Below are 21,058 nucleotides of genomic sequence, written 5' to 3'. Positions count from 1 at the left end.
AAAAACGGTTATAAACGGATATAATTTTTTGGGGAAGTGAAATTTTTTTTTTATTTTTTATCGGTTTTTTTAATAAAAAACCGATTTTTTTTAAAAAAAAATAAAAAATTGTTTGAAACCAACGGCTATGCCGTTGGCGAATGGGAGAGTGACACGTGTGCGTCCGCTGGCACGGACGTGCTCGATACATCGAGCAGCGCCGTGCCAGCGGCGCGGTTGCAGCGGCGGCGGTTCTTCGCCTTGCCGCTGGCACGGACGGCGGTGGCGCCAACCGCCACCGCTGCGGATGCTCTAAGAAACGTAGTACCCCATATAGCAAACACTACAACAAAATACACATAAAATTGCAATTAGTGGATCATCCCACAACCACGACACAAGTTATCAGGATATCATTGGAATACCCAAAAAAACATAAGCACAATAGTTAAAGGTGGTGTCTAGAGCGATTCAGGTGTCATCTCTGTTGGCACGTGAAATCGAACCCTCAGTGGCTACCACCCCTTAACGCAAGAACAAGGTGAAGAACAGAGCCACCCTCGATGTTGTAGTCCTTCGCAGTTTTGTCATCTCCAAGCTGTTTCCCCGCGTAGATCAACCTATCACATTAATTTATGTTACTGCATCAATCATCAAAGTTCCCAACTTTCACAAACAAGCACTAAACCAGAGTTTAAAGGCAACATTATCAAAGACTCTCTGTCTCTCTCTCCATTTCTACCACAACATTAAGTGAGACAGCATGAAGAGTGGTTAAGGGTGTGCAACGAACCTTTGCTGCACTGGAGGAATTCCTTCTTTCTCCTCCACTCGTTCCTTAATCCGGTCAATGGTATCAGTAGGTTCGATATCAATCTCAATTTCTTTTCCGGTAAGGGTTTTGACCTTGATCATTGTTCCTCCACTGAGCCTCAAAAGAACGTAAAGAGTCAATTCTTTCTGGACATTGTAATCTGCCAAAGTTCTACCATCTTCCAATTGTTTACCAGCAAATATGAGCCTCTGCTGGTCAGGCAGGATACCTTCTCTATCCTGCAAGCACCAATTTCTCGTTGCTTCAAAAGTTGTTCGATAAGAGCACGAAAGGAAGATGAACTGTGATAGAGTTTTGCATCCTATAGCAACTAAAAATACATCTATCTCTCGAAACAACTTCACTACTTCAAGAAATACAATCTTGTGCAGATCCAAGATGGCAAGCGCCAGACAGTTTGCAAATGCATCCACAATTTATCGGACATACAATCTGCATATAAATACAACTATATCCAACACACACACAAACTCCACAAATATGAACTTTTAAACAACTCACTGGGCTAAATAAAGAAAAACCATCATGTAAACGATGACAGGCTCAAGTTTGGGTTAAGTCACCAGGAGAGAGTGGGCACGATATACTCAACAAACGACCATATCTATAACGCTAGCACAATAACAAAGACGAACACAGAACTATCCACTCTGATAACAAGCATAAACAACTACAGCCATTTTTTTTACCCCAATAAGTGTTGCTTCATGATCAATATTTTTACAAAAAGTCACTATATTCATTGTTTGGATCCAGTCAGCTCCGTCCAAGCCACAACACTACCAACTCAAATACTACGGTATTCAAAAAACAGATATCCATGCAAAAAATCAGCTCAGAGGCACTAAACGATTAAATTTTCACTAATTCCTGACTAAATTCCACAGAATCCAGACGATCACAGCATTATAACGAAAATAGAGCTTGCTTCAGGCGTGCAGAGTACAATCCAATCAAATCTCAAAACCCTAGCTCAATCAACTTAATATACCATATACCAATGCAAAAATCCGAAATCACCCGACCACAGCAAAATCAGGAACATCGACCGAATCATAATTGCAATACCGACACACATTCGAAAAGAAATGCATATATATTGAAAAATAAAAGTTCAATCGGAGACCTGAATCGCGGCCTTGACATGGTCGATGCTGTCGCAGCTCTCAACCTCAAGCGTGATGGTTGATTTTCCAGATTCTCCGGTAAGGGTTTTGACGAAGATCTGCATCTTTTCTTTTCCCGCGTAATTTCTACGTCGCACTGATTCTTAGCTCTGACTATGATCAGATTGAGTGTTGGAATTCAGGTATTTATATGAGTGGAGAATTTGAAAATAAATATATAAATATCATAGCATTATAGTTGAAAATAGATACACTACAAGTACAGTAAAAAAAATACTACACGAAAGAAATTATCATATTCTATTTTTTTAAAGATTCAAGTATGTGCATTCGAGATGACTCAAACCTCTAACTTATTTATTGGAAGACACTTGTCTTATCAACTCTTCTGCATTTTGTGGTTGATATTATATATCGAGTTAATGACTACTTTACCTAAGGACTGCATTCCCTTTCTAGTTAGATTATTGGAATCTTAAACACTTATACATTATTTAATACTATAAGGGAGTGAACCGATTGAAAGTTTTGTTCACATGCATATTCTCATGTCTATGGAGGAAAATAAATACAAAGGAATGAGAATATTTTCCAAAGATAAATGTTCTAAAAAGATATACGTATTGTAATAGTATAAATTCTTCATCTTCTATAGCTTCTTGTTTTGGGTTAGGGCATTTGTTCTCTCAATATATATTTTAATCAAGCATTTATTCTCTATATTTTGCATATATTTTGATAAAAAAAGAATTCTTTTTAGTTTTGAATCTATAAGATTCTCGTCGTAGTGGGTTGATGTTTTCTTATCTTGGTGGGTTATAACTTTTTTTAGTTTGAATAAATTAAATAGTCAGATATATCTGAAATTATTGCAATTGTAATTATGTTATGAACTGTGTTTTTGACAAGTTAATGGTTATATTAGCAAAATTTATTAAAAATATCCAACACCTAAAATTCAAGAATCCTACTCAGTTTTTCAAATAGAATTAAACATAATTAGAGGTGGATATTAAATGTTAATGAGTTATAATTTTGTGACATGTCTTTCCAATTTAGCCTTTTGTAATACTTTATTATTGGGCTACTTAATAAACTAAACTGGGCCTCAACGAGTTAAAAAAACTTAGTGTAATGGGCTTTGATGAGCTCTATATTTGATGCTTAAAAAATGTGAAATAAATATAGTTGAAGATAATTTATGGAATGCATTAATTTTAAAATAAAATATGAGCAAAATAAATTAGTAGAATATATGATCTATTTAAAAATAAAAATAATAATAACAGATCAAAATAGAAAAATGAGACATATCATTGCAAACAAAGCGAGTAAGTCACATGTCCCTAAATTAGTGATCAAAATGCTTTGGACACGAGTTTAATAAATTGCTTGAGTTTCTTCGCAATTATTAATTAGAAAAGATTAGAACTTTTATTCACATCACACCAAAATGAAACAACCTACAAAATCGATAGCTGAAAACAATGCATCGATGAGCAAACAACCACCCTCCTACAAGTATGTACACAAACAACAAGTCCAACTAGCACCCATATCATTTTGCCACACACAACTAGCACATGGCTAAAACGTCGGGACAACGCCATATGATGCATCGGCCTCGACTTGAAGCTCCAGCCGCCTAGCAAATCTCCCTTTGATCCTCGGCCTTGTCTCTGCATAGGCTTTTCTAGAGGCGTACCGGATCGTCTTATCAAACCTTCGGTTCTTCCTCTTCTCTTTGTACCTCAACACCCTCGCCTCCCTCTCGATTCTCGAGAGGGGGGCGGGGACAGCTTCGGCCTTGGGTGCGTCAGCATTGGCGTTATGGTCCGGCACCAGCCCTACTTCTAAGGACGAAGACGACACCTGTCATGATATATACATAATTGTATAGTTACTTAGTATGAATATGTAAATTCGAATAAACAATTTATGATAGAGAATTAATTGAGATCTGAAAAATCAATAGAGAATATGCTAGAAACTAGAAAAGTTGTCACAACCTAAATGCAAGCATTTAATTCTCACAACAAACTTATTGACTTTTAATCATCACAAAGAAATTATTGATTTTGTGAGAGCAATAATGCATAATATATGTATAATAAATAAAATGAAATAATTTTAAGATAAACTTACGCTTTGGCTAATGGATTGTGAGGTGAAGTTATACATAAACGGCTTCAAAACCGGGTACTCGACATCGTAAGTCGGGTACCCATCCACTACTGGACCCGGGTACAAATCCGACCCGAATTCTCTCTCGGTTTGAACCGGCACAACTCCATCCGCCGAATATTGTTTCTTACCTTCGATAGTAGTATCACGACCGGTTTTCTGCTCCATGATTATTAGATCAAGGTCCGGATCCGGGTACGGGTCCGGATCCATATCGCCAAATAAATACTCCGTGGATTTGTTCAACTCAGGCGACTTGGATTCATCGACGGGCTTGCTATTCGGGTCGGGCAGGAGCCAAGATGCCGCCTCGGCCGCCTCCTCGGCGGAGTTGGGGGATCTGGCGGGGGCTGTATCGAAGAAGGGGACGACGGGGAAGCGCTCGTGACGGCGGGCGAGGGGATTGGCAGAGTGGATGTCGGCATCGCAGGTGGAGCAGAGCGAGGCAGCGTCGGCCTTGCAGGTGACGGTGGCTGGCGCCTGCTCGCAGACGTCACAAATGCAGACACGCGCGTGACGGCGAGCCGGCTTGTTCGCGGGGGAGTGGATTTCACCATCACAGGCAGCGCAGAGGAAGGCGGAATCAGCGTGGCAGAATACGGTGGCTGGCACCGCCTTGCATGAGTCGCACGGCTTGGCCGTTAGGCTCCAGCTGTCGCTGCTCATGATCTCGTGATCAATTTCCTAATTTTTTTCTCTGGTTTAGAGAGGGGGGGGGGGACTAATGGAAGTGTAGATGCTATTGGAGTTACGAGAGCAGTAGAAAGGAGCTAAAGCTGTGTATGGGCGATCTATAACATAGCCAATCAGAAGTTGACATGTGGCGGAGTCTTAGCCATTGGTGAAGGACTGGAGATAGGGTGTAAGAATTTCTTTATCCATATTTAATAAAAAATAATATAGTTAAATAATGAAGTTTGGTAAATTTAAAATCTTTAAATAAGGAGTAATTAACTATTTTCACTTCCATATTTCATGTAAGTAATTTTAATACTACTCACACAACCAACGTATACCTATGAATTTATAAATTTTCTTGGACAATTTTTTACCTAGTCCAATATTGATCAAAGTTTTACTAAAGTGTGTTTACACTATGCAATGGATTAAGAGTTTCTTTATTTACTTTTATGTAATTCGAATCTGACTTGTTTATCCATTCGTAGCTTGCATTGAAAATTTCAACTTTTCAACCTACTTAACTAATGCTATAATACACAATCAATTGCAGTTGATAAAATATACCCATTAGGTCATAAATAATTTATGAAGATCAATACATAATTAATTAACCTGTTAAATTAATACTTTATGCTTGAACTTTCAAGAGAATAATACTCCAATATTATTCCCAGCCGTTGTCCTCTCTCTTTCACTATCATCTTTTTCTCCCACCTCTGTATTTGAAATAGGAATAAGTTTCCATCATAGATGTTTATATATTGAACTGACCTTTCCTAGTTACGTTTTTTAATCCTCCAACTATTCACTAATGCCAATTAGAGTTTCAATTAGGTATTTAATACCATGCTCTAAGAAACTTAAACAAACCAAATCTAATTCCACATCATTTATATATCTTCATTTCAATAAAAAAAACAGATCAATATCACTTGTAACAAAATCTTGATTCAATTTATTGAACACCCCCAAAATATGGATCAATTAATTAAGTGTGTGTAAGTTGGCCAGTGGTAGAGTAGTTTATAATCTAGGTTGAATCTTTATCTGATCAACATGCAGGCTATAAACTCTAAAATCAGATCAATTGTAAAACTATTCTGGACATTTCCCATCTATATTCAAAAAATGCTAACATCAGATCAAGTAAATATTCTAGTGAGTCTGATCCTATCATTTTCGTTCCGTGAGCATAATTTTTGGTAATCACTAATCAGCATAGAGACTCCATCTTGATATCCAAGAAACTTGCATATTTTCACGAATATAAATCTGATCCTATCATTTTCGTTAATTTCCGTGAGCATAATTTTTGGTAATCACTAATCAGCATAGAGACTCCATCTTGGTATCCAAGAAACTTGCATATTTTCACGAATATAAATCTTAATAGCCATCCTTAAGCAATTCAGTGTTTGAACTCATTACGCATGCTACAGGCATTCGTGTTCTCTGCGCATACCAGAGCACAAGTGCATAAGCATCGTACCTGAAAGAGTTGTCTTTCTGGAAGTAGCTTGATCGTCTGGTTGGCTCTGCCGATTCTGGATCACAGCCACACACGTCATGGAACATTCAGAAGTTGGATGTATGTGCATCATCTTTCTCTCAATTTGAATGTGGCTGTCCAGACACATACTTCAGGATCGAAGCATATGGGTAGAGTTGAATAAGTTTTTTTCAGATCACCAAGGTTGTCGATGGTAATGATCTATTACCATTACCATGTCAATTAAAGGGGTAAAGGAGGGTGGGGGGAGGATTACATACCATTTGATGCTAATTGAGGTAACATGTTGAAAATCTCACCAACTAATTTAATGATAGTTACATGTGCAACTGCAGCATCTGTTCATTATCCAGATGGTTAAATAAAACTGAATAGGACTAATTACAAGTTTTCGAGGTTCTAAAAATGGTTTTCAGATGAACGCGGAGGACGATACTTACTCCAAGATTAGTTGACACTTCACAGTTGCTCTGGCACCACCCTGGTGATCAAAATAAGAAAACCGTTCTTAGTCGTCACTCAGTCGCAGTAGGTAGCACTGCCATCACTTGATCAGAAACATCTGTGGATATACAAGTATTAAGCTACAAACCAATTAAAAACAACCACTAAGTGCATGCATAAAGGCTGTAAACATTTAAATTCTTAATATGTGAAAATGAAAACTTCCCAGAAATTATTATTAAGTTTTAAAAAAAACGAGACAAATTATGAAGATCACTACCTCCCCGAGCACATCCCAGCCACACTATCAAGCAAAAAGCTTCATAGTAGAGGGATGATGCCATCGTTCAGTTTCACACATGAATTTCAATTACAGAATTTCCCCCTTCTTAACCATGTGCGATAAAGATTGTAAACTTTATCTAGCTCCCCCATCTTAAAGCATTCCTTCATGAGTACAAAAATGGCACGTGATCAATTGGCAAATTTGTCATCAACATCTTGAAAAGTAGCTCTTCAGCCTCTCTGATTTTGTTTCGAATGCTGTAGCACTTAAGTAATTCAGTGTAAGTTACTATATTCGGTTCAATTCCTCTCCTCACCATGTCGTTGTGCAGCTGGAGTGCATAACTAATATCGCCCAGATCACAAGCAGCACCAATCAACAAATTGTAAGTCACTACATCAGGGGAAATACCATTTGAGAGCATCTCTGTTAGTAGATAATAAGCCTTATCAATACTTCCAACTTTTATTTGTGTGTAAATAAGAGCGTTGTATGTATAAACATTGGGCAGCACACCAAGTTCAATCATTTTGTTTTTCATGAACAGTGCCTCTTGTACTCGTCCATGTTTTCCATAGGCCTTGATCATGACATTCCAAATAAGAGGCTTGGGAACCAATGAGTTTTGCAGCATGTGGGAAATAAAATAGGTTGCTCTATATAAATCTCCACTAATACACGAACCTTGGATGATCATTTTGTATGTGATGTGGTCAGGGGGAATGCCCATACTTGACATAACACTAAAAACATAACAAGCCTCATCTATCCTACCTAACTTGCAAAGCTCACTGATGACTGTATTATACGAAAAAATGTCAGGAACAAGACCACTTTTGTACATTTTGCCCAAAGAGTTATACAGAACCGTTAAGTCCCCTCTCAGAGAGTATCCGTGAATAATAACATTGCAACAACATCAACCTCTATACCCCTTTTAAATATATCATTCCAGCAACTGATAGCTTCAGCAACGCTACCACTCTTGATATGACCATCCATGAGTATAGTTGAAGCAATTAAATTTGAAGTTCCGCCATCATTGTTGTCATCCAAAATTGTCTTAAGCAGCTTTGTTGCATCCTGCAATAAGCCATTCTGGCAAAGAGTACACACAAGAATATTGCACGAGACCCTATTTGGCCTCACCCCCTGGTTAGCCATGGTAGCGAAAACATCTAGAGCTCTATCGACTTGATTTACAGGCAATAACCACTCATCAAAGTGTTGTAGGTAGCACAACTAGGGCGAGGGCCATGGGCTAACATCGCATTAACAAGCCACTCAGTCCTCTCCAAATCATGGCTTTTGCAAAGTGCATTTAGTAGGTAATTGTGAGTACGGACATCACGAATTCTAAGCTGTTGAACCAAAGTGTGCCAAAGACACAGAGCTGATCCGAGCTTACCTTCCAAGCTCAAAGCTCTAATCATACTTATATCACTCTTGGACATGGATTCGAAGTTGAAACGACACCTACTTGAATGCCCCCAACTTATGCTTTCCCTGCAGCACATTTCAAAAAAAGAAGTAATCGACATTGATCAGAGCCATGATCCATCACACTCCAAAGACTGCAAATGAGATCTTGTATGGAAAAGTAGTTTTTCATCACCTATTCATACATTACCACCACAAACTAATCCATAATACGGTTCAATCATTTGACACGCTGGTGCAAATTTTCTCATAACCATAAATTCGCACAAAAAATACAACTATTGAAACGAACCTCATAATTTTCAACCGATCCAAACTCCCCTTCAGCATTGCATTCAATGCATTGAGAACCGCCCCCCTCGGCTCCTCATCTCCATCATCTGAAATTCCCTTCTCTTTTCTATCGCTATTTATGCTGCTAATCCGGCATAAACAACAAAAACAACAACACCAAACATTCAAGCATATACAATTTACATGAGCTGATTAGAGGTTAAAAAACTCATGAAATGCTCCTACCTCGATTCGATTTGGTCTAAATTGGAACCTACACGGAGAAACCACGAAATATAAAGAGAACTTTTTTTTTTACCAAATATAAAGAGAACTTTGGTCCTTAAACCATTCAAGTGTCTGGAAGCTTCCATTCAGAATTCGCAGAAGGAAATAAGATCCTTGAGCAGGAACAATAATCTGAGAACAATCACACACACAAACAGTGAAATGAGAATAAAATTTCTTAGAAATGATATTAAAATAGAAGACTATATCAATTACGGATTGCATTTGCGGCGGATGAGCAGCTCCAATAGGACGGCGGTGGCGGTGGCGGTGGCGGTGGCTCTCAGCTGCAGAGAATGGATAGGTTGGGTTTCTATTGGAGAGATATAACTTCGGCTCAACAATTTGTATATTGGGCCTAATTTTTATTTTACTATCGGGCCCACATTTATAATACGAAAATAAATTAAAATGTAAATAGCCCACCACAATTTTTAATTAGAAAGTTTCTAGTTATAAAAGAATAGATTTTCATATTTATATTTTTGGAAATTTCAAATTGGTTTTTGATTTTCATATTCATGAAACTTTCAAAAAGTTGAATTTTTTCCACGAACTTTAAAATTTGCAAATAATATCACGAACTTTCCTTGAGTTTGTTATTTCCCATAAACGAAAAAATTCTGGCTATATTAATGCATTGACGTCTAAAGAGAAATTCTGGAGGGTGCACTTCAAAAAAACTATCATCAAAGATTGAAGAACTTGAAGCCCTCGAAGTTGTTGTCGATAAATTAGGAAAAAAAGTCTGTATCATGATATTATTTGCCATGATTTTTTTGGCACTGGAAATAGCAAATTCGGGTAAACTTCATGATATTATTTGTCAATTTTAAAGTTCATAGGAAAAAACTTAACTTTTTGAAAATTCTATAATATTAGGGTCCAATATCTCATAAAAAAAATTAGGAATCAATACATTTTTTGACAAGATCATAAATTATTAGGATAATTCGCTCTAAATTTAAATAAGACGGCCATCAATAATAAGAAATCACAAATACTAAAAACAAGACCCAATATAAAAAGGGCAAATAAACATACAATATTAAATAATATTTTTCTCTACTTTGTATGTATCATATATACGCATATTCATATGGCATTTAGTGATCAATCTTACTATTAGACATTTTTAATACTATTTTCGTCCCCAAAGAATATACACTTGGATTCGGTACGAGTTTTAATGTAAAATTGATAAAGTAAGAAAGAGATAGAGAAATTAAAATATTATTAGTAGAGAATGAGTCACAACTTATTAGAAAGAAAAGATTTTTCAAAATAAAAAATTGCAAATTTTTATAGGATAGACTACAAGGGAAAGCACATGTAGAAATTGCAAATTTTTATGGGACAGACTAAAAGGGAAAGCACATGTAATTGTGGGACGGCAGAAGTACTTGCTTTAACCCACTTAGTCATCAATTCACAAATACTCATTGATTATTTTCTAAAGTTTCTGATTTTTTATGATTTAAATAAGTTGTAAATAAGCTAAGATCTAATCATTAAATGTTCTTAGTGATGGTCGCGACTCAATTACTTTGCAAACTTGGGCCAATTCTATATTGGGCTACTTACAACATTTTTTCTTTTAAGTTTGATTTTGGGCTACTTACAATACAAAAAAGACAGGTACATTGACGTGGCAAATCCCCATTGGCTATTGCAACGTAGAAAACGTATCGAACCGGACCCGGTTCATGGAGAACATAACGCCCGGTCCAGAAGAAAAGCGTCCCAAAATGATTAAAATTCGTAGTCTTTTGAAGGTGAAAAACTTCAAAATCCCTCTATCTCTGAATCACAATTCACTAAGCGAATGGCAAATTTTTGAGTTAGACGATTGATTTCAGTGAAGTTGCATAATTTAGTGGAGAAAAAAGAACGATTTTGTGGTAATTCTGTGCAATGGAGGCGGAGCTCAAAGGTTTGCTGAGTGAACTTCACAGTTTGAAGGATTCTATGCCTGATCCTTCTCAGAAAGATTTAATTGATAAGGTAAAGTCTCTCTATGTATGCACATATATGTATGGACATCTGTAGTTGGAACTGTTGTAGTAAATTATGTATTTTTTCTTTTGAAAAAAGCACGGTTAGAGGCGGAACTGAGATTGTTTAGCATTGTAGTCTATTTTAATTGACAGTTGATTATGACAAAATTTTGATTTTTTTGTGTACAATGGTGAACATTAGCCATCAACGTAACTTGGGAAGGATCTCTGTTCATGTTTAGCTTAATGAAGTACAATGATATGAATAAATATGAGTGATTTATGATCCAAGATCGAAAAGTACATTTGGAAGCATATTTGTAGGAGCAGATGGTTATGCGTGGAAGGACGGATGCAAGGTCAAAAGTATTGTGCTACAAAAGTAGTTCGAGTGGCTTAGATTTATTTTTCTGAGTGTTGGACCACTAACATGTGCATAGATTGCGATAGTCGAGATGCGTATGTTTAGATGCATTTATATCCTTCCCTATCAGTAGCTCGGGATGATATGAGTTGCAGAGAGTTGGGTGTTAATTATGGATAGCTCCTGTGGATAGGAGAGAATAAGAGATGAGATTAAATGGGAAAATGGAAGGACGGAAAAGATGTGCAGTAACATTAGTTAGTGAATTTTGTGGGCTTAATATTTATCAAACATCAATCTAGAACACATTGGTTCTCAACCAGTTTCTTCCTTTGAAACCTCTCAGATTTATGAAGTAGAATAATGCTCAGTTTCACCCTTTACTTGTTCTAAATAAGTGCCTTGTGCTTGCAGATACAATCACGTGTTGAGCATCTATCTGCAGCAGAAAAGAAAGCAAATGCACAGCGTTCCAAAATTAAGGTTATTATTTTCTGTTTGCTTTTGCTGCCATGATTGATCAATACATTGACTTTTCTTGCTGCTTAATGCAGGATATGAGTGCTGAGGTGGTTGATAGCAACCCTTACAGCAGACTTATGGCACTTCAGAGGATGGGCATCGTTGACAACTATGAAAGAATTCGAGAATTTTCAGTTGCCATTGTTGTATGTTTTAAAAAACTACTTCTTTTAGATGTGCCTGTTCTCTTACAAATCCTTTGTGGTTCCCCACATTTCTTATTTTCCACCTATACTAATTAATCTACCTCAAACAATGTTTTTCATTTTTGTGGTTTATTATGTTTTATGCAAGTTTCTAACAGTAATTTGCTATGGTATTTTCGCTTTACAGGGTATAGGTGGTGTGGGCAGTGTTGCAGCTGAGATGCTAACAAGGTGTGGCATCGGTCGCCTCTTGTTGTATGACTACGATAAAGTGGAGTTAGCTAACATGAATAGGCTTTTTTTCCGTCCCGATCAGGTGCATTTATAGTTATTATCATTGAATGATTTGCATTGTTCATTTTTTCTTAATGAAGGTGGAGAAGTTAGGTGCTTGGATAGGTTGAAGCCTACATTATTACTATAACTTCTATATCTGTTTTTCTTCCATATGCAAGCTAAAATATACCATGTTGGTTTTCCTTTTATAGGCTGGGATGACTAAGACCGATGCTGCTGTCCAAACTCTTTCAGGCATAAACCCCGATGTTGTACTTGAGGTAAAGTACTGGTATAACTTTCAGCTAGCCTATGCGTTAACAAAGTACAACAACTCTTGTTGTTTCTATGGATTCATCCGTTGATCTTGTTTTCCAGAGCTATACTTTGAACATCACGACAGTACAAGGCTTTGAGACCTTCATGTCAAGTCTTACGAATAAATCATTTCGTCCAGATAAGGAACGTAGTGGAGTTGATCTTGTTTTAAGCTGTGTAGACAATTATGAAGCACGGATGGTGGTGAATCAGGTCAGAATTAAGATCTTATAATCAAAATCTTCACACCATCTTAAAATGAGAACGATCTTCTGAACTTTAGAAGATTCAATCAACCTTTTCTTTTATGCCAAACTTAAATGTGATATCTGGTGCAGGCTTGCAATGAATTGAACCAAACATGGATGGAGTCAGGTAAGCAATGCACTATTGCTGCTTGCTTCTCTCAGTTCATCTTTAGATGCCTTAGCAACTATGCTATTCAATAATTTGTTCCTTTGTCGGTCAAAGCTTTAATGAACTGTCTAATATTTCTATTTCATTTAAGGGTGTCCTTGTCTGAAAAAAGTTTCCATTTGCTTCCTCTATTGCATTGAAAAGATACATTTGTGTTGGCCTTGCAAAAATCAGATTTTCTTTAAAAAAATACTATCAAGCTGAATTGCTGATCTATGCTTGCAATAATGTGAGAAATATTTTGTACAGGTGTATCTGAAAATGCTGTTTCTGGTCATATACAGCTGTTGGTCCCTGGTGAAACTGCTTGTTTTGCATGTGCACCTCCCTTGGTAAGTCTACTAATTGCATTGTACGATTCCAGTGGAAGTTAAAGTTGTAGCAGGATATTTGGATCTTTCGAAAGCTGTGTCACTTTATCAGTTTGACTGCTGATATTATATGCTGTAGACTAAGACTGAAGTGTTGTAAACGTTGCCTGAATCGAGATTGTTATTAGTCGTTGTGGTTTTTGTTTTCAGATGTTATTTTAAGGCTTTAGCATCATTCTGCTGTAATTGTTGAACATTAATCTGTTAGTGAAATTTGCTATTGTAGGTTGTAGCATCTGGGGTTGATGAACGTACACTAAAGCGTGAAGGGGTTTGTGCTGCATCATTGCCAACTACAATGGTAAGCATTTGTTTGCCTTAACCATAGTTGACTTATTTTGTGCTTCTCTTTCTATTGCTTTCATATTTCTGACTACTTCAAATGGACTTTAAGGGAATTGTTGCGGGGCTTCTTGTTCAAAACACACTTAAATATTTACTGAAGTTTGGAACTGTCACTCCCTATTTGGTAAAACTCTCTCTCTCTCTCTCTCTCACACACACACACACACATGTATTGAATATTGTCTTATTTTCTGCTTAGTATATCTAAACACATTACCTGGCTTGTTGTATGATAATGTATGCGTTTGAAGCTATAAATGTCGTGTGCTTTCAGTGTCATCATTTATTATTATCCAGTGGGTCTTGTTGGTGCTTTTTGGAGTGACATTTTCTTTCTTCGTTAGGGTTACAATGCCCTCAAAGACTACTTCCCAACAATGGAAATGAAGCCAAACCCTCAATGTTCGAATGCTGCTTGTTTGGAGAGACAGGTGCCCAAGCTGAACAGAGCTTTTGTTGTAATCTGTTGTCAAAATCTGTGCTATCTAACTTTTCAATCTATTTATGAATTGCTACGGAGCAGAAAGAGTACATGCTTGTGAAGCCTGCCAGAGATGCCGCTGCTGCTGCTAAAGCCAAGATCGAGGCTGAAGAATCAGTAGAACCCGAGTGCCTCCACGATGACAATGAATGGAACATAAGGTAACAAAACGAATGATGTCTGGCTGCGTATATTGATTGATTCATTAACCTCCTTTTCTTGAATTAATCTTGAACCCGTTCTACATCGCAAGTCATAGTGCCTCATGCATTTTATCTTTACTGTGTCCCAGTGTCGTCGGGGATGATGATGACGTGCAAGGCTCAGATGCTACTTCAGGTCAGTATCTCTTCTTTTGCTGTAAAGTAATCCCCTCTTCTTAGCTGACATGAGACTTTGTTATACTTTAGGTGCCATAACAGAAGGCCTCGTTCACGAGCTTCCGAGTGCTGATGCATTCCAGCAGCCACCTGCCGTGAAGGAAACCACCACTACCCCGGCTGATGACCTAGATGAATTGAGAAAACAACTGGAAGCGCTTAATGCCGACTAAGCTTGGTTTGTCAACTCGTGTAGGCCGATAAATTGTTGTGGTGACTCGAACCCCCAACCTATTGGTTGCCCTTTTTCTCTGACTATTAGAACTTTAGAACCCAGTTTTGCATAGAACACCCTTTTGAAAGTGGATATTGCAATGTATTTTATTGTAAGCAGATCGTTTATGTTCAGTGGTGTACAATTATAATTTTTTGGAAATTTCAAAATTTGTTTTCCAATGTAACATTTATAAATTATGTTCTTAATGGTTATTATTGTAGCTGTTCTTATAGCTAGTGTAATAATTTAGCTTTGTTAGTTCTATCTTTTAAGGGATATCTTAGCTTGAATTTTAATCACCAAATAATAAGACAAAAGAGCAGCAATTTCCAATATATACCACTCAATTTTTCACATACAAACCTAACCCGCTCAAAACTTTCCTAACTCACACCATTTTTTCTGTACAAATATGCATACAATTTACAGCTACCAATTCAAACCAAATATCTCTGCAGACATTGTTTCAAGCTTTGCAAAGTAATAGGCTTCGACACAAACGAGTCCATGCCATTTGCATAGCATTCGTCCGCGCTTTCTGATACTGTGTTCGCTGTCATCTGCACGCGCATCAGTCAAAAAAATCTCATCAACGAACAAAGCATCTCAAACGTATAGTAGTATATAATAATAATCAAAACTTACTGCAACGATAGGAACCCTCTTTCTTGTTTCCTCTACTTGTGAAGTCGAGCAAGATTGATGAGACGTCGTCTCCATCTCTACTCCGGCCTTCACAGCCTCGTCCCAACTTCCCGTTTCCTCAAAAGATCGAATCAATCTTGTAGCTTGAAGACCATCCATCACCGGCATACACACATCCTGCAGATAAAAGTTTCAATTTCAGTTGGTATACACAAATAAGTAAAAAACCATGCTTTTTTTTTCAAAGATGATAACTTTATTCTATATCATACCATTAGAATGAGATGGTAACTACTTCTTTGGAGTGCCTTCACAGCCTCTGCTCCGTTGGAGACGACATCAATGGCGTAACCCAGCTGTTTCGTCATAGATTTTGCTACCATGATGTTGATCTTGTTATCCTCAACCAGCAGGATCTTGTGCTGTTTCGTCTCAGATTTCTCAACTCCGGTTCTGTTCGTGGAAGAGCACTCAGAAGCCGTCTCTTGCTCTTGTTGTGCTACTGGTCTTATGTTGTCAATGTCAGGCACGGACGAGGCTGTCTCCATTGCACCACCACTCGAATCAGAGCCTTCCTCCGAGGTGCCCTCCTTGTTACTACAAGGCAAAGGGGAGTCCTCGAGCAAATCATTGCAGTTGTTTCCATAGCTGTTTGGCAAGAGCTTGGGAATCCTTCCGTTGATTTGGGACGAGAACAAAGTCCCCAAAGTCCGAGGCGGGAAGAGGAACACGCCTGAGTTCAGATCATCGTCATAGCCATCGTCGCCTAGCTGGTACGTATCAGATAGTTCTTCCGTGTCATCAGAATCAGAGGCGGATGAGACCTTGTAAGGCAGCACGAATGTGAAAGTAGAGCCATGTTGCTCGACACTTGACACTGTCAGATATCCTCCCATGAGCTCAACCTACATCAGTTTCCAAAGATCAAGATTCTAAAGAAGATAATCCCATGATATTTTGTAACAAATCCAATCAAGAAAGGAAGCATAATCACCAATTGTTTACAGATTGCAAGGCCTAATCCTGTCCCACCATACTTCCGAGCTGTATCCGCCCCAACTTGCATGTATTTCTTGAACAAGGTCGACATAGCATGCTCTGTCACATCAAGAAATGCAACGCGATTGTTACCAACATTTCATACTCATATATAACAAAAACAAACAGAAAAAGTACCAGGTATTCCAATGCCAGTGTCGTAGACATCACAGCGGATCCATACTATTCGTTCCTCAGCCTTCATTCGACTCTCCTTGTCTTGATCCATTTGATCACCGTTTTGGTCACAGGACGTGTCGTTGAGCTCGGATTCTTCACAAGAAGGGCTGTTATCAGCATGTCCATTGCCATTAGTATTGGCTGAAAGAGTCGATTGATCTCGAGACTTCTTCTCCGAGCCATGTTCATTTACATCGCTCGGCTCTGGAACCACATACAGATTTATTCCAACTTTTCCTTCATGAGTGAATTTTATGGCATTACTGTAAAAAAAGAACAATAAAATGGTAAACAAACTAACACCATCATAAAAAAAACTGACTCTATTTTGAAGGTCACCTGATCAAGTTGGTAAGAATCTGTCGAATCCTTAGCACATCTCCGATAACCTGAAACAGAACAAGAAACGTAAACCCCTCGGTGAACGAGTAAATTAAATTTTCTTTCTTGGTAAGCAATAGATCCTTTTCATTACCTCTATTGGGACATCTTCTGCTACATGTCCTTCTAATGTGAGTAGTTTCTGTAGTGAGGCCGCTGCTGTCTGGAGCACGTGCTTCACTACCTCCCTCGGCCTAAACTTGGCCGCCTCCAGTTTCATAACTCCTAAATGAGACGAACGAACCCCACCTCATGTTTAGACCCATCTTACTAGCTACACCAACAAATGAAAATTTCGAAAATAAGGCGTCACATCACACCTGACTCCACCTTGGAGAGATCGAGGATGTCGTTGATAAGCTGAAGAACCAAATCTCCAGAAGACAACATCACCTTCAACAGCTGCCTTTGTTCTTTATCGAGGTTAGTGGTTGCAAGAATCTCCGTCATGCTCACAACTCCGGAGAGAGGAGACCTAATCTCATGAGACATTGTCGCCAGCATTTGTTTCGCGCGCATTGTCTCCTCTATAGGAACGATGTAGCTACCAAATCAGACACCATTTTTTTTATATTCAATCTAACTAACTATAAAATGAATAACCTGTGATATGGATCGTCTTGTTAAGCTCCGTCTCCTTGGCCTTCTGCACAGCAATCTCCTCTCTAAGTTTGGCCATCTTCTCCCTTTTCCTGACCTGCATTGGAGTCATTACACAGCACAGCGTTGTGAGGCTCGAGGCAACAAGCTTTTTGGATTGAGTTATGACTCGAAATGTACTTGGATGGAATAAAACCTGATCAGTGACTTCCATTCCCATGTAATTCACACCAATGGTCTCTCCTGCCTTGCTGAAAACTGGCTCCACGTAGATCAAGAAAGTCTTCGAACCAAATAGCTCCGTTTCAAACGTGATCTCCCTCTTTGCAGGCAATCCGCGTTCCAAAACCTCCTTTTTGAAGTCTTGGGACTCCTTCACGCCAGCGCCAGTGAAGATCTCCACGTCCGTTTTGCCTATGATGTCCTGTAAAATCAGTTAATCCGAGGAATTATAGTGGCATGCTCGCTCCACCATAATGACTTCCAAACAAGACGAGGATCCACATAGCCATACCTGCTCTCCCAAGGTCGGGAAGTGATTGAAGATGAACCTATAACGCATATCCTTGTCCTGCAAAACGTTGAACACATATCATCCTAGAACCAAAACACACGATGTGAGTATCCCGAATGAGAAAAAATTTACACCTGGTGGCCTATAACAACAGGAGCGTTTTGGAGGACGAAATGCAAGAAGTTATCGGCTCTCTTCAAGACCTGAGACAACTCCTCCACAGGAGTCGACTGCCTCTCCAAACTCTCTATACTCTCTTGAAGTTTCTCCACCAGCACTTGCTCCCTCTGAAGGCTAGCTTCCAGAAGCTTCTCAAGATGCATTGCTCGCTGCTTCCAGTACACCACGCTGTCATACTCCGCGTCTATAGCCACAATCTCCCCTTGGGAGACGACGTCGTCCTTCCTCCTCTTGGGAGCGTCTTGGTACAGATACCTCAGATTCTCGTCAAGAATGGAGATAGGGCGCTTGTCCCCACCATACCCGTCCTTCTCAAACCGATGCTCCTCCAATATCTCGAGCTTCTTGAGCTCCACCTCCTGCTGCTGCTTGCTGAGCTGGTCGAGCTCCTCTTTCAAGAGACGCACGACGTTCGCCTGCTTGAACTCCCAATTCTTCACCAACTTGGCCAGCTGCCAGTTACCCTTGTCACTGTAGTTAGTGAGCTCCATCAGCCTCTGGAAATCGACTATGTTGGGCTCTTTGTTGATGGTGACCTCCTCCAACATGTCTTGATCTCCCCCGGGCCTCTCCACGTTGAACTGCCTACCGGCTTCATTCATGTCCTCCGGCCACATTGAGGTCAGCACAACGTCCAAATCCTCGGGCTGATCGCTCTCCATCTCACACCCCATACTTCTCTGTGATTCTGTCTCAACAACTAAGTCTTGTCTCAACTAAGACAATGATGTAGTTCTATCAAGCATCAACATCTTTTTTTATGTCTATATTCGCCTCGAATCAGCCTTATGTTTGATGTAATAATATCAGAGAAAGCCTAAGCAGAGTACAGAAGCAGAAAATGAGCAAAGTACCAAGATTGAAATCACTTCTATAATGCAAACAAAATAAAACAGTTCATCAAGATTCAATTTTTATTTCTTTCTGGTGCAAACCAGTTAACATATTTGCTGAGAATTAAAGAAGAAATAAGAATTATACAATCGCATATGATGATCACATGAATTTAACCTCAAAAATAAGAGTCTCATTGACTAAATTTGAAAACAAATGAGCCGTTCATACTGCAAAAAAAAAAATTAAAATGGTTCATCAAGATTCAATTTATATTTTTTTTCTGGTGCAAACCAGTTAACATTTAGCAGAGATTCAAAGATGAATCAAGCTAAAGAATTCGTGAATTGCATATGATCACATGAAACATTATCAGATATAGAAATTTAACATCAGAGATAAACAAATTTTAGAAAAAGATGCAACACAACCAAAGTTGAGGCTAAAACAAACAATCCCATTTGCAAGAAACCAATCAAAATCTTTAAAAAAATCTGACCTTTTGGACAAGAAATTAATGGGCACTCTCTTCTTGAAGAACAACAAAAGGCTATAATCTCATCCACGGCCTAAAAACTTTTCAATGTAGATCTGGAAGAATCTCTTTGGAGTGCTCAGTCAAATAAAAAAATTATAAAATAGAAAATGCAGAGAGAGGAGAGCATGTGATTCAACCCCAAGAAAAGTTTAGAAAAACAAAAAAATGGTAAAGGAAATGAAGAAAGTGGAATTTAGGAAACATAGGAAGAAGCCATGTGTGATTGAGGTGAATAAAAATGATTGCTTGAGTTTATTTAATGATGGGAATTGGCCAAAATTATCACCTCTCTCTATATATATATATATGAAGCAACGTGTGTAGTGTGTGTTGTGTGTGTTCTTGGTTGGATTCATTTGATGGTATGCATCTGCCAAAAGTTTCACTGGCTAAATCAATCATAAATATATGTTGGCGTCAACTTTTGTGAAGCCTCGTGTTGTGTTTACTTCAGAGTCTCTGCGTCTATAATATTACTACTATATACTAATGGAGAGAGATAAAGAAATACAAAGATCATATATTTAAGAAATGAATACTTCAAAGTTCAATCAACATGTGTAAGTATAATGTACTTCATATGCACTTGGCCTCTGTGTGTGCGTGTGTGTGTGTGTGTGTGTGTGTGTGTGTGAGAGAGAGAGAGAGAGAGAGAGAGAGAGATTTAAATGGTTTGCTCCCCGCCATTAACGAGGTAAGGTGTATATGGACGGCGCATGAGGAACACACACAGAGGTGGAGAGTGGATGAATTTGTGCAGTAGTACAGCTGCGCCTACGTGCATTCTAATTTTTTTTTTCTAATTCTTTTTGTTAAAATAATACTCCATCCGTCTCGGACTACTCGCACATTTCTTTTTCGGCACGGAGATTAAGGAATGAGTGTATAGCAAAGTCAACAATTGCGGCTGTATGTGATAATTTTTACTAAAAATGGAAAGAGTGCAAATAACTTGGGATGCCCAGAAAGGAAATAAGTGCAAGTAGTCCGGGATGGAGGGAGTACTTCTCTACTTTATAATTAATTTAGCAATTTAGTAAACGAAAAATATTAGGTGGACAAAATGTTTGACTACTTAAATGATATCGTTTGATACACTTAATCATGTCTTCAATTTCTACTTAATATAAATGCACTATGTCAAAAAATTCAGATTGTAGCATGTTGGAAATTTTCATCGAGAAAAGTATTAAGATTATGATACACTGCCACATCTTTAATTTACTTTGTACTGTATTAAATTACAATAGGTTGGCTTATCTAATAG

General features: G+C 38.2%; 6 protein-coding genes across 9 annotated transcripts; 1 reads left to right on the top strand and 5 right to left on the bottom strand.

Annotated features, from left to right (window-relative positions):
- Nucleotides 1-323: 323 nt before the first annotated feature.
- LOC121743136 (ubiquitin-NEDD8-like protein RUB2) lies at nucleotides 324-2,255 on the bottom strand. Its single transcript, XM_042136334.1, has 3 exons — nucleotides 1,941-2,255; nucleotides 773-1,032; nucleotides 324-599 (listed from the first exon to the last, which is right to left on the bottom strand). Exons 1-3 carry the CDS (start codon nucleotides 2,043-2,045, stop codon nucleotides 488-490), a joined length of 477 nt encoding a protein of 158 aa, XP_041992268.1. The 5' UTR covers nucleotides 2,046-2,255; the 3' UTR covers nucleotides 324-487.
- A 1,097-nt stretch (nucleotides 2,256-3,352) lies between these two features.
- Nucleotides 3,353-7,062, bottom strand: LOC121744200 (zinc finger protein CONSTANS-LIKE 3-like). 2 transcript variants are annotated; one of them, XM_042137673.1, is made up of 6 exons: nucleotides 7,041-7,062; nucleotides 6,757-6,878; nucleotides 6,577-6,654; nucleotides 6,296-6,444; nucleotides 4,087-4,783; nucleotides 3,353-3,813 (listed from the first exon to the last, which is right to left on the bottom strand). In XM_042137673.1, the coding sequence occupies exons 4-6, from the start codon at nucleotides 6,379-6,381 to the stop codon at nucleotides 3,529-3,531; spliced, it is 1,068 nt and encodes a 355-aa protein (XP_041993607.1). In that variant the 5' UTR covers nucleotides 6,382-6,444; nucleotides 6,577-6,654; nucleotides 6,757-6,878; nucleotides 7,041-7,062; the 3' UTR covers nucleotides 3,353-3,528. The 2 variants fall into 2 exon arrangements, with proteins under 2 accessions (XP_041993607.1, XP_041993608.1); XM_042137674.1 differs by lacking the exons at nucleotides 6,296-6,444; nucleotides 6,577-6,654; nucleotides 6,757-6,878; nucleotides 7,041-7,062 and having other exon boundaries at nucleotides 4,087-6,269.
- An 8-nt stretch (nucleotides 7,063-7,070) lies between these two features.
- On the bottom strand, nucleotides 7,071-8,103 carry LOC121744201 (pentatricopeptide repeat-containing protein At5g24830-like). The gene has a single exon (XM_042137675.1). The coding sequence runs from the start codon at nucleotides 7,888-7,890 to the stop codon at nucleotides 7,210-7,212; it is 681 nt and encodes a 226-aa protein (XP_041993609.1). The 5' UTR covers nucleotides 7,891-8,103; the 3' UTR covers nucleotides 7,071-7,209.
- LOC121744203 (pentatricopeptide repeat-containing protein At5g24830-like) lies at nucleotides 8,104-9,378 on the bottom strand. 2 transcript variants are annotated; one of them, XM_042137677.1, is made up of 5 exons: nucleotides 9,264-9,378; nucleotides 9,006-9,179; nucleotides 8,779-8,901; nucleotides 8,455-8,552; nucleotides 8,104-8,351 (listed from the first exon to the last, which is right to left on the bottom strand). In XM_042137677.1, exons 2-5 carry the CDS (start codon nucleotides 9,131-9,133, stop codon nucleotides 8,308-8,310), a joined length of 393 nt encoding a protein of 130 aa, XP_041993611.1. In that variant the 5' UTR covers nucleotides 9,134-9,179; nucleotides 9,264-9,378; the 3' UTR covers nucleotides 8,104-8,307. The 2 variants fall into 2 exon arrangements, with proteins under 2 accessions (XP_041993611.1, XP_041993610.1); XM_042137676.1 differs by having other exon boundaries at nucleotides 8,104-8,552.
- Nucleotides 9,379-10,811: 1,433 nt separating this feature from the next.
- Nucleotides 10,812-15,126, top strand: LOC121745506 (ubiquitin-like modifier-activating enzyme 5). The gene is made up of 14 exons (XM_042139445.1): nucleotides 10,812-11,051; nucleotides 11,823-11,891; nucleotides 11,963-12,076; nucleotides 12,264-12,392; nucleotides 12,565-12,633; nucleotides 12,731-12,883; nucleotides 13,009-13,045; nucleotides 13,337-13,419; nucleotides 13,685-13,759; nucleotides 13,853-13,927; nucleotides 14,148-14,234; nucleotides 14,327-14,445; nucleotides 14,577-14,623; nucleotides 14,695-15,126. Exons 1-14 carry the CDS (start codon nucleotides 10,962-10,964, stop codon nucleotides 14,835-14,837), a joined length of 1,290 nt encoding a protein of 429 aa, XP_041995379.1. The 5' UTR covers nucleotides 10,812-10,961; the 3' UTR covers nucleotides 14,838-15,126.
- Nucleotides 15,127-15,226: 100 nt separating this feature from the next.
- LOC121743871 (histidine kinase 5-like) lies at nucleotides 15,227-20,314 on the bottom strand. 2 transcript variants are annotated; one of them, XM_042137258.1, is made up of 13 exons: nucleotides 19,753-20,314; nucleotides 18,374-19,236; nucleotides 18,240-18,296; nucleotides 17,922-18,149; nucleotides 17,729-17,822; nucleotides 17,446-17,652; nucleotides 17,220-17,350; nucleotides 17,084-17,133; nucleotides 16,703-17,007; nucleotides 16,521-16,624; nucleotides 15,799-16,431; nucleotides 15,527-15,703; nucleotides 15,227-15,441 (listed from the first exon to the last, which is right to left on the bottom strand). In XM_042137258.1, the coding sequence occupies exons 2-13, from the start codon at nucleotides 19,091-19,093 to the stop codon at nucleotides 15,319-15,321; spliced, it is 2,829 nt and encodes a 942-aa protein (XP_041993192.1). In that variant the 5' UTR covers nucleotides 19,094-19,236; nucleotides 19,753-20,314; the 3' UTR covers nucleotides 15,227-15,318. The 2 variants fall into 2 exon arrangements, with proteins under 2 accessions (XP_041993192.1, XP_041993191.1); XM_042137257.1 differs by having other exon boundaries at nucleotides 17,729-18,149.
- Between the last annotated feature and the right edge of the window lie 744 nt (nucleotides 20,315-21,058).

This window comes from Salvia splendens, chromosome 8, assembly GCF_004379255.2.
Source record: "Salvia splendens isolate huo1 chromosome 8, SspV2, whole genome shotgun sequence".
Lineage (NCBI taxonomy): Eukaryota > Viridiplantae > Streptophyta > Magnoliopsida > Lamiales > Lamiaceae > Salvia > Salvia splendens.
Note: the sequence above shows the minus strand (reverse complement) of the source record. Positions and strands in the feature narration are given on the sequence as shown.

Coding starts and splice junctions, on each gene's coding strand:
- LOC121743136 (XM_042136334.1), bottom strand. CDS start 2,045: ATGCAGATCTTCGTCAAAACCCTTACCGGAGAATCTGGAAAATCAACC. Junction 1,033..1,940: donor ATGTCAAGGCCGCGATTCAG/GTCTCCGATTGA, acceptor TGGTGCTTGCAG/GATAGAGAAGGTATCCTGCC. Junction 600..772: donor ATTCCTCCAGTGCAGCAAAG/GTTCGTTGCACA, acceptor TTAATGTGATAG/GTTGATCTACGCGGGGAAAC.
- LOC121744200 (XM_042137673.1), bottom strand. CDS start 6,381: ATGTTCCATGACGTGTGTGGCTGTGATCCAGAATCGGCAGAGCCAACC. Junction 4,784..6,295: donor CAGAAAGACAACTCTTTCAG/GTACGATGCTTA, acceptor GATCATGAGCAG/CGACAGCTGGAGCCTAACGG. Junction 3,814..4,086: donor CACAATCCATTAGCCAAAGC/GTAAGTTTATCT, acceptor ATATCATGACAG/GTGTCGTCTTCGTCCTTAGA.
- LOC121744201 (XM_042137675.1), bottom strand. CDS start 7,890: ATGTACAAAAGTGGTCTTGTTCCTGACATTTTTTCGTATAATACAGTC.
- LOC121744203 (XM_042137676.1), bottom strand. CDS start 9,133: ATGGAAGCTTCCAGACACTTGAATGGTTTAAGGACCAAAGTTCTCTTT. Junction 8,902..9,005: donor TTAGACCAAATCGAATCGAG/GTAGGAGCATTT, acceptor CCGGATTAGCAG/CATAAATAGCGATAGAAAAG. Junction 8,553..8,778: donor GATCGGTTGAAAATTATGAG/GTTCGTTTCAAT, acceptor AATGTGCTGCAG/GGAAAGCATAAGTTGGGGGC.
- LOC121745506 (XM_042139445.1), top strand. CDS start 10,962: ATGGAGGCGGAGCTCAAAGGTTTGCTGAGTGAACTTCACAGTTTGAAG. Junction 12,393..12,564: donor TTTTTTTCCGTCCCGATCAG/GTGCATTTATAG, acceptor TTCCTTTTATAG/GCTGGGATGACTAAGACCGA. Junction 14,624..14,694: donor AGGCTCAGATGCTACTTCAG/GTCAGTATCTCT, acceptor GTTATACTTTAG/GTGCCATAACAGAAGGCCTC.
- LOC121743871 (XM_042137257.1), bottom strand. CDS start 19,093: ATGGGGTGTGAGATGGAGAGCGATCAGCCCGAGGATTTGGACGTTGTG. Junction 18,297..18,373: donor CTGTTGTTATAGGCCACCAG/GTGTAAATTTTT, acceptor AACGTTTTGCAG/GACAAGGATATGCGTTATAG. Junction 17,351..17,445: donor TCTCTCCAAGGTGGAGTCAG/GTGTGATGTGAC, acceptor CGTCTCATTTAG/GAGTTATGAAACTGGAGGCG.